Source organism: Rhinichthys klamathensis, unplaced genomic scaffold (genome assembly GCF_029890125.1).
Source record: "Rhinichthys klamathensis goyatoka isolate OS25496 unplaced genomic scaffold, OSU_Roscu_1.1 h1tg000297l_1, whole genome shotgun sequence".
In the NCBI taxonomy this organism is placed as follows: Eukaryota; Metazoa; Chordata; class Actinopteri; order Cypriniformes; family Leuciscidae; genus Rhinichthys; species Rhinichthys klamathensis.
This window is the reverse complement of record NW_026606816.1, coordinates 193,282-207,820: the sequence shown is the minus strand read 5'-3', so window position 1 is coordinate 207,820 and position 14,539 is coordinate 193,282. Positions and strand designations below refer to the sequence as shown.

The 14,539-nt window shown below is 41.4% G+C and overlaps 1 protein-coding gene across 1 annotated transcript in view; it reads left to right on the top strand.

Moving 5' to 3' along the window:
- Positions 1-14,539, top strand: part of vit (vitrin) — a 42,037-nt gene that overhangs the window by 18,260 nt on the left and 9,238 nt on the right. The window contains exons 15-21 of the mRNA XM_056270115.1: positions 54-113; positions 343-393; positions 2,285-2,317; positions 3,801-3,875; positions 3,964-4,111; positions 5,563-5,666; positions 7,834-8,060. Of these exons, the coding sequence (XP_056126090.1) occupies positions 54-113; positions 343-393; positions 2,285-2,317; positions 3,801-3,875; positions 3,964-4,111; positions 5,563-5,666; positions 7,834-8,060 (698 nt within the window). The remainder of the gene's footprint in view (positions 1-53; positions 114-342; positions 394-2,284; positions 2,318-3,800; positions 3,876-3,963; positions 4,112-5,562; positions 5,667-7,833; positions 8,061-14,539) is intronic.

The following is a 14,539-nucleotide window of genomic DNA, read 5'->3' as shown; positions in this document are numbered from 1 at the left end:
TAATGCACTGCGCTGAACTAACCGCTCGTGCACACGCTGCCTCTGTCCTGCAGCGCTCGACCCGGCGCCGGGGAACACCGAGCACCAGCACCACTATCACTTTGGACAGTTTTGTAAGTATTCTCTTCTTTTATTTTGGAGTAATGCAAAGTACAGGTGAAACTTGAAAAATTCATGAGAAGAAGTGTATGGCCCTCGGCTTTACTGTATGTTTAAGGCTCGTGGCTGATCTGGAATCTGTTACTGGTGTTACTGTAGTGAGGAGGGTCACCATCACTGTGAGTCACTGTGTCTTTGTGAAACTGGAGGCCAGATTCATGTGTACATGATTTGTGTTTCCAGCTCCTGAGCCAGAACACCACAAGCCTCCGCCTGCGACGGGCCACAGCAGAGGTGTGTCACAAACACAAGCACATTTATATACAAAAGCCCACAGTTCTCTCACAATGCACAGTATAGTCCAGTGTCTGCTTAAAGTGCACCTATTATGCTATTTTAAAGGTTCCTAATGTTATTTTGGAATCTCCTACGATACGTTTACATGCATCCAAGGTAAAAAAAACACTGTAATGTCCTCATAATCTCCACTGCAACTTCAGCTCTGTCTCTCAGTGTCTGAAACGCTTCCATCGAGGATTCAGTCTCTCTAAGCCCCGCCTCTCTGAGAGCTGCTCTGCTCTGATTGGTCAGAAAGTAAACGCTCATTATCATATCTGAATCTCAGCTCTTGATCACAGTGATACGAACAGTAACGATGGCGTGGGTTTTACCCACTGATCTATATAATGACTGGATAGCTCATGCCGTTCTAAACTGCCACCAGGCAGTGAAGCCACCGGAAGTGTTCGAGCGGCCATCTTACGATTCCCTACCAGCAGAGGGCTCCAACGGCCGTTATACAGAGATCGGTAGCTCCGACGGCACGTTTAAGATGACCCGCTGCACATCAACAAGTGTAAAACGAAGATCACAAAAGGATCTTGAAAAACTGCTCACAGGTTGTACTTTAAGCCCATATATAGTAAAAAATTATAGCCTACTATGCATTCTCTCACAGACATATTCAAGTTTAAACCCAATAAACGTATTATTCAATGCATTACTTCTTATAAATTTAATTAAATGCATATATTTAATATTTTCATGTCAATCCGTGTTCAGTTTGACCACGAACCATGCGCTGTCACTTTAATTCAGCGCCTGCAGCACAAACGATCTCTGCACGCACCGCACAGGACGGGCATCCGCGGGCAGTGAAAGCTCCACCTGTTGACGTGGGTATGGTAAAAATATGCACTGCAAACGGAGTAGGCCTATGTGTAAACCCCTTATTTACAGTGCACACATCTGCGGCGCATTATGGCTCCGACAATGTTTTATTCCTACCTTCACGCGGTGTCAACTCACACCGGGAGCATTTCCACGTGATTTGCCGATTTGTGGGCGCGATCAGCTCCGGTAGCCGTGTCGCAGCTGTAAACGCGCCGCAGACGTGTGCAGTGTAAATAAGGGGTAAATAAGAGGTGAAACAGGTGTACATTAACCCATACAATTTGTATTATGCATTTCCTGGACATGTTCTTGCTAACTAATCAAATACTTGAACAGACTACTGATCTATCTGTAAAACACAATCAGAAAGAGCTAAATTTTGAGTTCACAATTCACATATAGTTAATTTTTAGTAAGCAGGAATAATTTCCGACTTTAAACAAATACTCATTTAAATGCTTAGGATGTTTGCGTTGTAAGACCGTTCAGGGAGACTTTAGATTTAAAGACGGTGTCTCGTTATGCAATGTTTTCTCAGTCAAATCATACAATTTCCTATTGATTCAATAGAACGCGTGAGCTCACTAGGGAATCACAATATGGCGGCGCGGTGGCTTCACTGTTTATGACATCATGAGCTATCCAGTCATTCTATATAGATCAGTGGTTTTACCGTATCAATCTCAGAAAACAGCGTCTTCTCGACACGAACAACAGGAGCCGAACTCCTCCAGTCTCAGATACACCAGTGTTTGAGGGCGGGGCTAAGAGACGCGATCAGCCAATCAATACCAGAGGCTGGCATTATGCAAATGAGTTACAAACCTATATAGATTTAGCAGGAAGTGAGACGGAATTACTGACGACTCGTTTCAGTTCAGAATCACTTCTTTCTTTTGGAAGACAAAACCTCCATTTATCTGCACCTTTGATCTATGAAACTTTGCAGATCGTTTACACTTTTTTAAAGATTGTGTGATTAATCATTAATTAGTGTGTGTTCCTGTCACAGAGACGCCAGCGGAGTCAAACCCATTCGACTCAGGTGAGGAAACTAACCACTGACTGAAGAGTTTAGAAAAGCCTTTAATGCAACACAAGCTCACTGGAAAAATGCATCTATACTTACAATTCACTCCAGTTTACACCTGAAATGAACACTAAATACAGCAAAACACCAACCAATTGTATTCCTTTTCACAAAAATTATGATTACAGGGAAATATTATTGATTAATATAAACTTATTTTCACGCGGTTCCTTACACAATACTATGTTATGAGCTGAAACACTTTTATCATAGTGCATGATTTGTAAACTAATACATTTTGATGTTTGCATCACATAAATAGCTAGTGTGGCTTATTTAAAGGGATAGTTCACTTTGAAATTAATTTTTGACATGTTTTATCTTACCTCAAGGGCATCCAAGATGTAGGTGTCTTTGTTTCCGCAGTAGTTTCAATTTTGATATTTTTAGGTCAAACCGTTCTTGTCTGTCAGTGATATAATGCAGGTCTATGGTCTCCACCTCAAAGAGCAGCACAGAGAAGTCCACATTAAACATGATTTAATGACTCGTAAATGTAAGTACACATTGATGGCCTAAGACACGAAACGAGCGGTTTGTGTGAGAAAACGAACAGTATTTATATCGTTTTTACCTCTTGTAACCACAGCAGCGTCCAAGTGATCTGAGGGCGCCGGCGCTTTGGTCTTTTCCTGAAAGCACCAGAAGTGATCTCTCGCGCGTGTACGTCACTCATACAATTTTTTTTTTTTTTTTTTTTGGAATTGTTTTCTTTTACGATGGTTTAAACATCCTGAATAAGCGCAAATTAGTACCCTTTTAATTAGCCGTCTTACCTACAATCTCTGTGTAAACAATGAGTGACGTACATGCGCGAGGTTTCACTTCCGGCGCTTTCCGGAAAAGACGAAGCGCCGGCGCCCTCTGATCACTTGGACGCTGCTGTGGTTACAAGAGGTAAAAACGATATAAATACTGTTCGTTTTCTCACACAAACCGCTCGTTTCGTGTCTTAGGCCATCAATGTGTACTTACATTTACGAGTCATTAAATCATGTTTAATTTGGACTTCTCTGTGCTGCTCTTTGAGGTGGTGACCATAGACCTGCATTATATGACTGACAGACAAGAACGGTTTGACCTAAAAATATCAAAATTGAAAATACTGCGGAAACAAAGACACCTACATCTTGGATGCCCTTGAGGTAAGATAAAACATGTCAACAATTAATTTCAAAGTGAACTATCCCTTTAACGAAGTAAACTGGCTGTAGCTCGCCTGGTCCAGCAGTGCAGCGCCGCTCGGGTGCGAGTCACGGCCAACAGCTTCAGATGCCACGCTAGCTTCAGCAAATGTGTGTTTATCTCGTGTCTGTTTGGGTACACACTATCGGTTAGGGTTTAGTGTAGGTGCAGTGTTATTTTCAAGCGCGACAGAGCAGTACTGTGGATAAGGTACAGGGTTGATGTGTAATAGCAGCATCCTCTGATTTCCCAGGATTCAACGCTCGAGGACACGACTCATCTTTAGCCAGAGCTCCTGAACTCAGCGGCCGGACACGCGGAGACCCAAGTACTGTCCTCAGACCTGACACTGGTGAGAATAGAGCTATACTCGCTTCCCTTCATGGCTCTCACTCGATTCCCATCCGTGTCTGTAGATTGTAAAGTGGATATTGCGTTCCTCATGGATGGCAGCTGGAGTATTGGGAAACGACGATTCAAGATTCAGAAAGACTTCCTCGTGGAGGTTTCCCAGGCTCTCAATGTGGGCGCGGAAGGAGCCATGATGGGCATCATCCAATACGGGTAATAATGTGTCCCTGTGCCAGAAAACAGATGCTGGAGGATTGTTAATGAGAAGAGTGAGGGACTGGCACTTAACCTACAGCTAACATGAGCCCGTTACTATTCACAAAATTACCAATAAAATGTGGTTTTAGCATACATTAATTTCCCCTCAGAATCAGAAAGAGGTTTACTGCCAATTCTGTTCGCACACACAAGGCATTTTTCTTGGTAATGAAGCTTCCAGTTGTCACGAACTGCTCCAACACAAGCAGGTTGAGGATCCAAGTGCAGTATTTACTGAACAGGGCAATCCAAAGACGTAATCCAAAGCACAGGCAAGGTCAAACACAGGCAGGCGGTCCATGCAAACACAACAAGGCCACACGGGAGAAAGAGTAATCCACAGGCAAGCAATCCGAAACCAAGAGACATGAAACCAGGGAGAACGCTCGGCATTGCAGTGTTACACTAAACAAGACTTCGCAGGGAATGAATGTGAAAACCCGGCTATTATAGTGTGAGTTAAAAAGATAATGAGACACAGGTGACTGTGGGAATGGATGAAGAGTCCGGGCAGTGAGTTATGGGAGATGACAGTAGTGTGATGTGGAGCGCCCTCTGGTGGCTGTCGAGGACACTGCAGCTGCTGACCGACCGCTACACCAGTGCACACACACAACACACACACAACAAATAATACGATTAAAGAATACAAATATGACCGTCTTAAGACCGTCTTTAGGTTAAGTCAGAATAGACTGTAATATTTACAGATTACACACTTGTTTAGATGAAAGATCCACTGAAAGAAACAATATCATTTTACTTTCACTGACTAAAATGAAAACATATTTACATTACAAGAACTTCAGAGATGTGTATGAATCCTAAAGTTGATTGTAGAATATTGAGTTGAAGGAGTTTAATATACATTTACTGTTAGATTCGGTAAGACTTTTTTTGTTTTTTCTCGTACAGTATAATCACCAAGGATTTTTTTACTTGATAAAATACAGAATACAAACCTACAGTAAAAACAGTGTAATATTACTCCAGTGTAAATCATCTGTTTTCTATGTGAATAATCAATTGATTACACTTTTCATATTTCGGTGGAAACCGTCAAACATTTTATTTTTCAGGATTCTTTGATGAATAGAAAAATCAAACAAACCGCATTTATTTGATGTAGAATTTTTTGCAACGTTATAAATGTCTTGACTGTAACTTTTGAACACTGTAATATTAATCTCTCTTTTTTTAAACCTTACTGATCCCAAACTAGCTTGATTTATTTGAGTATAATGTGTCCTTTATTGAAGTCGGCGGGTCGTGGAGTTTCAGTTCTGACCAGTAATCAGGAGATTTGCAGATTTGTACATCTCTAAATGAACTTACATGCTGTCATACACAATTGCACCAAAATATAACTGGCATGACGAATCATAAGCATTTCATTTCTGACCCAGGGATGATGCGGTCACAGAATTCAGCCTGAAACAGTTCTCCAGCTCCAGCGACGTGAAGCCGGCCATCAGTAAAATCACCCAGAAGGGCGGCCTGTCACATGTAGGTGAGTGCGTAACGCTGAGCCGCCTGAGCTCTCCGAGTTATCACGGGTTCACAATGAGATCTAAATCTGGGCTGGGAACTGTGAAATTACAGGGCTGTGCCACTCTGCTGGTTCTGTGCAAGCCGACCAAATGCCTGAGGTTTATCCAACCTAGAGATTTGGTTGTATGGTTTGTGTTATAGATAGTGTCTCACTTTAATAAAACAGCAGCTGCCTGTAAAGTCAAAGAGAGCCCGAGGACACAGCATCATCTGCTTTGATGAATCTGGGTGGATGAGGTTTAATTAGAGCCGTAGCCCTCCATCTTCTCTTATGATTCACACAAACACGCTTGTTTGGACTCTGAAACCCCTGAGGACTGCAGTGAGCATGAAAACTCTCGGGACACTTAAAGGGATACTCCACCCAAAAATGAGTTGTTGCAAACCTGTATGAGTTTCTTTCTTCTGCCGAACACAAAGGAAGATATTTTGAAGAACGATTGGAACTTTGGCACCATTGATTTCCATAGTATATTTTTTTTCTACTATGGAAGTCAATGGGCCAAAGTTCCAATCGTTCTTCAAAATATCTTCCTTTGTGTTCGGCAGAAGAAAGAAACTCATACAGGTTTGCAACAACTCATTTTTGGGTGGAGTATCCCTTTAAAGCACACACACAATGGGTCTCATTCATGAAACATTCGTAAATATACGAGTAAATATGCGACTGATTTGCGTGTAAAGAGACCTTCCCGAAAACTCTTCTCCTGATTCACAAATACTTCGTAAACGTCAGATGTGATAGTGAAATGTGTGTGTGTGTGTGTTAATGAATTCCAATCAGTCGTAAATGGCGTGCACGTTTATTCTCAATTACCATAAATCCCGCCCATTAAATCCGACTGACAACTATATATGGGCATCATATTATGACATAAATGCGAATGAAAAAAAAAATTCTCAGATGCAGAAATTGAAGTTTTATTATCAGAAGTTCATTCAAAACGCCACATTTTATTTTCAAGCGTACATAGTGGCGTATCGGGTCCTAAAGAAAAGGAAGCTTGCAGTATATTACAGATGCAGTTACTGGAGTTTCATCTGTTAATCGAACATTCCCAGAAGTGAGAAGAAAATGGTTCGACATTAAGCTTGAGAGCAAAAAACGAATTAGTTCACTTCGGAAAAATAGTATTCGAACTGGAGAAGGACCACCATCGCAGATGCTATTACTGGCTCTCATAATAAGAAAAAAAGTATGTAATTACTATATATAATATTTTTTCAAAATGCTGTGCAAATATGTACCCGATTAAGGTGAATTAAAATGCAGCCTTAGTTATTAATGAGCAAAACGTTCGGGTGTTAAGCGCACTATTTACGCGTGGCTGGGAGCAGGTGTAGTTTTCTTGTGTACCAACTCACATTTGGAAAATACGAACATTTTAATGAATCCGAAAATTTACGCCAGAACCACTTTACACACGATTTACACATCAATTCGTTCTGCTCGTGTTTCATGAATGAGACCCATTGTGTGAATTTTAAATGAATTTTTAGATTCGCTGGTCTTTTCTCCTCTATTGTGTCGTATATCGAGTGAAACGCTTCTGGAACAAGATCACATGTGGGCGGGGCTTGATTGTGTCCGTGAGGAATTGATTGGACGGTTGTGGTTTGCTATTGGCGGATCTCATGTGAGTGACAGGTTATAGCCCCGCCCACATCATCAGAGAAGAGAAGAGATGCTGCAAGAGGAACTGATTCTGATTCATGATTACCAGGGACATGAATTTAATACGCAGATAAATCATTTAGAATAAACACTGCAATATTCAATAAAAAACAAGAATTGTCCATTTTGATTTGATGGGGACTTTAATGCAGCAACATGTTTAGCTGTGCTAGCTCGGTGCTTTCAGGGTCCACTGAGGGCAGCACTTCTAAAAATGTTTCTTATTAAATCCATGAGCTCAAAGTCTGAATATTCAATTAAACTTAGTGGAATAATGTTTTCCTAACTGCTGCATTGATAGTGTTCCCGTGGCGTGCAACACCCCGCCTCTCCGGAGTCCTGGTAGCGTTTACGGGGAGCCCTGAGGGCCGAGGCTGGAGGCGGAACAGAGCTCGATTGAGACGCAGAACTGTAGATGTGTTGTGCTGACTCTGGCTCTGTGCTCTTTAAGGGAAGGCCCTCTCCTACATCAACAAGCACTTCTTCAGCGATGCTAATGGGAACCGAGGCGGGGCGCCCAACGTGGCGGTGGTGCTGGTGGACGGCTGGCCCACGGACCGGGTGGAGGAGGCGTCGCGGCTCGCTCGAGAGTCCGGCATCAACATCTTCTTCGTCACCATCGAGGGCCCCGATGACAACGAGAAGCAGAACGTGGTGGAGGCCAACTTTGTTGACAAGGTATTAATGTGGAGAAGTGTGTGTGTGTGTGTGGGGGGGGGGGGGGGGTCCGATTTCAGCGTGTGTAAGTGCTGTGAGAAACGAGCACCGTTATCCCTCTGGTGGTGCTCATTAGGGTTAGGCCGAGTATTGTATTGTTCGCGGTCAGAACAGACCAGAGAACATCATTTTATTTTCATTAAAATTTATTTTTTCTTTAACATTTTGTATTTTAAGGGGATTTTAGGATACCAAACAATAAAAAATTCTAAATTATGGAACATTTCTTTCTATTTAAAATTTATAAAATATAAGAAAAAACACATTTGATGCTATTTTTTAATTAATGCAGTATTTAAGGTTGAAATGGAGCAAAATTATTTAAAATCTGTTGAATGGAGGCAGATTAGTATCATAGCTTATTTCCGGCACAGAATAAAAAAATAATTGCGACTTTTTATCTCGCAACTGAGTTCATAACTAAGAATTTATATTTCACAGTTCTGAGAAAAAACTCGCATTTGCGAGAGAGAAAAATCTGAATTGTGACACAAAATCACAATTGTAAGTCCGAATTACGAATTATGAATTATAAAGTCCAGGATATAAATTTGCTTTTCTGAAAAATAAAAAGTCAGAATTAGTTTTTCTGTCTCGGAAACAAGCTTCCAGAGATTAGTACCATCTGGTGGATAGAAATAAAGAAAACCATCTATAACTATAAACAGTTCTGCAGTTTTTTCTTCTGTCTCTTTAAATGCTTGAGCTCGATAAAGCAGGATGGATTCTGATTGGCTGTCAATGTTTTTATCGCTCATCAGCTGGGAAAAAAATATTCTGAAATAGTCCAGGCAAAGTAACTCATTTTGGAGCCAAAAATTGAACTAATTGTAAAAGAATTTTTTTCAGCATAGATCATTTCTATAAGGTGTCCAGAACAACATACTAAAAGTCCTAAGAAATCCTAGTTGAGGAAATATGTTTAATTCTCATCAATCCGAGATGTGTGCCAGTAAGGCCAGACAACAATACACCTCAATGGGGCTATGGTTTTCCTTAACTCCTATCAAAATAAAACTTTATACAATGAAAGTATCCATGAAAAGTAACACATTTTGTATCACAAGTTTCTTTGAAAATGAATTGTATTATGCAAATGAGCTATACACTAATCGAATATGCTCAAAATACACCCAAATAGGCTTAATTTGTTTCCCTTTATTTCTACCACAATAAAACTTTACAAAGTAAAAGTATACATGAAAAGTAACTTTTTTTGTATTACAAGTTTCTTTGAAAATGAATTGTATTTTGCAAATGAGCTACACACTAATCGAATATGCTCAAAATACACCCAAATAGGCTTAATTTTTCCCTTTACTCCTACCACAATAAAACTTTACACAATGAAAGTCTACAAGAAAAGTAAAACATTTTGTATTAGAAGTTTCTTTGAAAATGAATTTGAATATGCAAATGAGCAATATACTAATCGAATATGCCCCAAATACACCCTAATGGGCTTATTTTTTCCTTTACTCCTATCACAATCAAACCTCACACAGTGAAAGTATACAGGAAAAGTAACATTTTTGTTTTACAAGTTAGTATCTTGTAAAACAAAAATGTATGTAGTTAGTTTCTTGGAAAAATCTATTTTAAATATGCAAATGAGCTCAACACTAGGCCTAATTGACTTAAAATGGATAAAGTCACAAGTAGAAAAAACAGGGGCCAAATAACTAGCACATTCATGTCCGTTCAGTAAGTTAACCTATGCATATACAGGCGATTCTGTGATAAAGTAACTCATCTCCAGTGGAACCTCAAACTCTCCCTCCAACATCAACAGCTGCAAACTTCCATAGTCTTCGGGTCTTTTACCAAATGATGGAGTGGAAAGGGCGAAGTGAACGCATGGACCCAAAAGACTGGGGGTGGCATGTTTTGGATGGGAGATTTATGGCAATAATGACCACACAACCCTCCCCTGAGGCTTTTGTGCCTCTGTGACCCTGTGAAGACTATACCGGGGGGGGGGGGGGGGGGGGGGGGGTATAGGTACCAAGGTTAGAGGCCAGTCTAAAAGCAGCATTGCCATCACCCATTGGCAGTAGGATGATTGGGTTTTTCTGCCTATGCAAATTAGGACATGTGGAGCTCATGTGCATATTCAAATTCATTTCAAAAGAAACTTGTAATACAAAAAAAGTTTCTTTTCATGTATACTTTTACTTTGTAAAGTTTTATTGTGGTAGAAATAAAGGAAAACATTAAGTCTATGTTTCAAGTTTCAAGTTTCAAGATTTATTTGTCACATACACAGTTATACAGAATACAACCTGTAGTGAAATGTAAAATAGGGTCCACTCCAAAATAGTGCAATATTATAAAATACTAGACATAAATTAACAATTTAGATAAATAAGATAAAATTCCTAGTAATATAAATCTGTAATATAGGCTAAACTGGTAATATTTACATACATAAATGTGCAGACATTGGTAACGAAGTACTTACATAGCAGCAGTGTAAAGTGCACAATGATGCAAGAAAAGTAGCTGCATTATAATAAAGCAATCAGTGTTGAGTCATTGTTGAGTACAGATGATGTTAAGAGACCTAGTTTAGGAGCCTGATGGCCTGAGGGAAGAAGCTTCTCCTAAGTCTCTCTGTTTTAGTCCTCAAGCTGCGGTAGCGCTTACCAGATGGCAGCAAGTTGAAGAGACAGTTATGTGGATGGTTGTAGTCTTTAATGATTTTGTTGGCTCTGCTCTTGCAGCGTTTGAGGTAAATGTCTTGTAAGGGTGGGAGAGAAGACCCAGAGATGCGCTCAGCTAAGCGCACGACTCTCTGAAGGGCTTTGCAATCATGACTAGAGCTATTCCCATACGACACTGTGATACACTGAGTTAAAACACTTTCTATGGCCCCTGAATAGAAAGTTTTTTAGGATCGTTGGTGAGACTCTAAATTTCCTTAGCTGTCGTAGATGGTATAGTCTTTGCCTGGCTTTATTCACCTGTGTGTGTATGTGAGAGGTCCAGGTCAGATCCTCAGAGATGTTCACACTGAGGTATTTGTAGCTGCTCACCTTCTCCACAGGGGTCCCACTGATCGTAAGAGGAGTGAAGGCCTGCTGTCTCTTTCTGAAGTCCACAATCATCTCTTTGGTTTTGGTCACATTCAGAGAGAGACAGTTGTCCTGGCACCAAGATGTTAGTTTCTCAACCTCTTCCATGTATGCGATCTCATTGTTGTTGGAGATAAGGCCCAGGACCACTGTATCGTCAGCGAATTTGACAATAGAAGTGGAGTTGTGAGAAGCCACGCAATCATGTGTGTAGAGAGAGTAAAGTAGCGGACTCAGGACACAGCCCTGTGGCGCTCCCACGCTCAGAGTGATGGAGTTGGAGGTGAACCGGCCTACTTTCACTACCTGGGGTCTGTGTAAAAGAAAGTCCTGAATCCAATTGCAGAGAGAAGAATTCAGACCAAGATTTAGAAGTTTGGAAGTTAATTTGCTGGGAATTATAGTGTTAAAGGCTGAGCTGTAGTCAATGAAAAGCAGCCTTACATAGTTCCCATTTTTACTGTCGATGTGGGCAAGGGAGGAGTGTAGAACGTGAGAGATGGCATCCTCACAAGATCTGTTTGGTCGATAAGCAAACTGAAGAGGGTCCAGTGTTTCAGGTATGGAGGAGCAAATGTAGTTTTTAACCAGTCTCTCAAATACCTTCATGACTATGGATGTGAGGGCAACTGGACGATAGTCATTCAGGCAGGAGGGTTTATTGTTCTTAGGCACAGGAATAATGACAGATTCTTTGAAAGATGAGGGGACCACGGAGGTAGCCAGGGACTCATTGAATATTGACGTAAACAATCCAGCAAGCTGGTCAGCACAGCACCTCAGGACGCGACCAGAGATGCCATCAGGCCCAGCTGCTTTCCTGACGTTCACTTGCTTTAGCGCCCTCCTAACCTCGTCCTCCGACACAGTGATTACAGGGCCGTCGACACTCTGACCGCTACTTTCTCGCGCGTCGAGAGGCAGAGTTACGCTGGTGCGTTTGCAATCAAAGCGAGCAAAGAAAGAGTTTAACTCGTCAGCCAGCGACGGATCTGCTCTCACCTTTGTAGAGGAGTTAGTTCCGAAGGTGCAGATGGTCCTCAGTCCCTGCCACATGCGTCCGGAGTCATTTAGTTGAAAATGAGACTCCACTCGATCCCTGTAACGGAGTTTGGCGTCTTTCACTGCGTGGCGAAGAGCGTAGCACGATGATTTGTACTCGCTCATGTTCCCCGACAGCAGACCGGCGTTGTATGTTGCAGTGCATTTGTTCACTGCAGCACGAATAGTTTTATCCACCCATGGTTTCTGATTCGAAAATATCTTAATAGTTACAGTTTCCGTTGCTTGTTCTGTTAGTGTGTTTATAAAACTCAATGCTACGTCCGTGAACTCGCTGACGTGAGATGAGCTCGCCCGGAACATGTCCCAGTCTACGTCATCAAGAGCCGCCTGTAGCCAAGTTTCTGAGTTGGAGGACCAGCGCGTCACTACTTTCTGCACCGGAGGTTCTTGGACGAGCCTTTGTTTATATTCCGGTGTGAGGAAAATGGCGGCATGGTCCGATTTGCCAAAAGCGGGTTGTGATCGGGCTTTGTAAGCATTTTTAAACTGAGAATAACAATGATCCAGCGTGTTGTTCCCCCTAGTAGGAAAAGAGACATGTTGGTAAAAGTTCGGCATGACTTTCCTGAGATTGGCTTTGTTAAAGTCCCCCGCGATGATAAAAGCAGCGTCAGGATGTTTGTTTATGTAGCCGCTAAGCTCTTCATGGAGTTTTGACAAAGCCTCACTGGTGTCGGCCTGAGGAGGGATGTAAACGGCAGTGGCGATGATCGATGAGAACTCCCGGGGTAGATAGTACGGACGGCAAGAGATGGACAAATGTTCCAGATGGGGCGAGCAAGAGTGCGACAGAGTTGTGATGTTCCTGGGGTCACACCATTTCTTGTTGATCATAAAACACACCCCACCACCTTTTGTCTTCCCAGCCTCAGCTGTTCTGTCCTTCCGTAACACAAAAAAAGTTATCAGACGGCGTCACAACAGAGTCCGGGGCTGAGGTCGCGAGCCATGTTTCAGAGAAACAGAAGATGTTACTACGGTGGCCGAGAGAGCTCAACGCGCTGCAACTGAAGAAAACACATGCAAATAGAAAAAAAAGCGTGCAAATAGAAAAAACCGCGTGCAAATAAAAAAACACCCGCAAATTAAGAAAACATCTTCATCAGTTTCATAACACACGTGTGCTCCAAATACTCACAACACCACCAAATAAAGAAACGCGCTGCAAATAACACAGAACACAACGGAAATGTTTCCAGGGGAACCAAATAAGTGACGAACCCGGCTGGGACGTGCTGGCGTGCTGGTGCTTACAGCTTAAAATGATACTTTATTTATTTATTTGTGCAAAACATACAGAGATTACATTTTTTTATGACATACAACTTGTATACAATGTACAAAATGTATTAACAATATCTTCAATGTCATCAGATTACAAATGAGAAAAGAACAATGAGCTGGAAACTAAAATAAATAAATAAAAAAGATAAAGAAGAAAAACATGAAGGAAAGATATTTCTCTATACATCAGTTACACTGTACAAATTGTTTCATGTTATTACATTTTCATAAAGAAAAGTTTCGTAAGAAATGTTAGGTAATGTAGGGTCCAAAATTTTAAAGTTGAGACACACAGATATATAACGCATATTTTAAAAGCTTTTTTTGTAAACTAAAAATAAAAATGTATTTGCAACCGTTATGTTAACAGCATTATATTTCTGTGGTAAGACCCAGCTGATGGACACCGTGCTGCGTTGTCATGGGAACATCCCAGGTGAAAATAATGAGGAAATTACGTCTTTCGTTGCTCCTTCATCAAGTGCGCTCCACACGGCTATAACAGCACACTAGAGCCCTGCTCCAAAGGCCCACTTTAAGGGCTCTGCAATCTGCCCTTCGAAGGGAGTAGGGCACAGGGACGCTCACGAGCAGTAAGCACGTCCCAGCCGGGTTCGTCACTTATTTGGTTCCCCTGGAAACATTTCCGTTGTGGTCTGTGTTATTTGCAGTGCGTTTTCTGTATTTGTGTTGTGAACTTTTGCAGCGCGTTTCTGTATTTGGAGCACACGTGTTGTGAAACTGATGAAGATGTTTTTTTTTAATTTGCAGGTGTTTTTTTCTATTTCCCCGCGTTTTTTTCTATTTGCACGCGTTTTTTTCTATTTGCACGCGTTTTTTTCTATTTCCCCGCGTTTTTTTCTATTTGCACGTGTTTTTTTCTATTTGCATGTGTTTTTTTTCTATTTGCATGTGTTTGCTTCAGTTGCAGCGCGTTGAGCTGTATCGGCCACCGTATGTTACAGTCCCTGATGTCCATCGTATGTGGGTGTATGTTGGGCATATTTAATTAGTGTA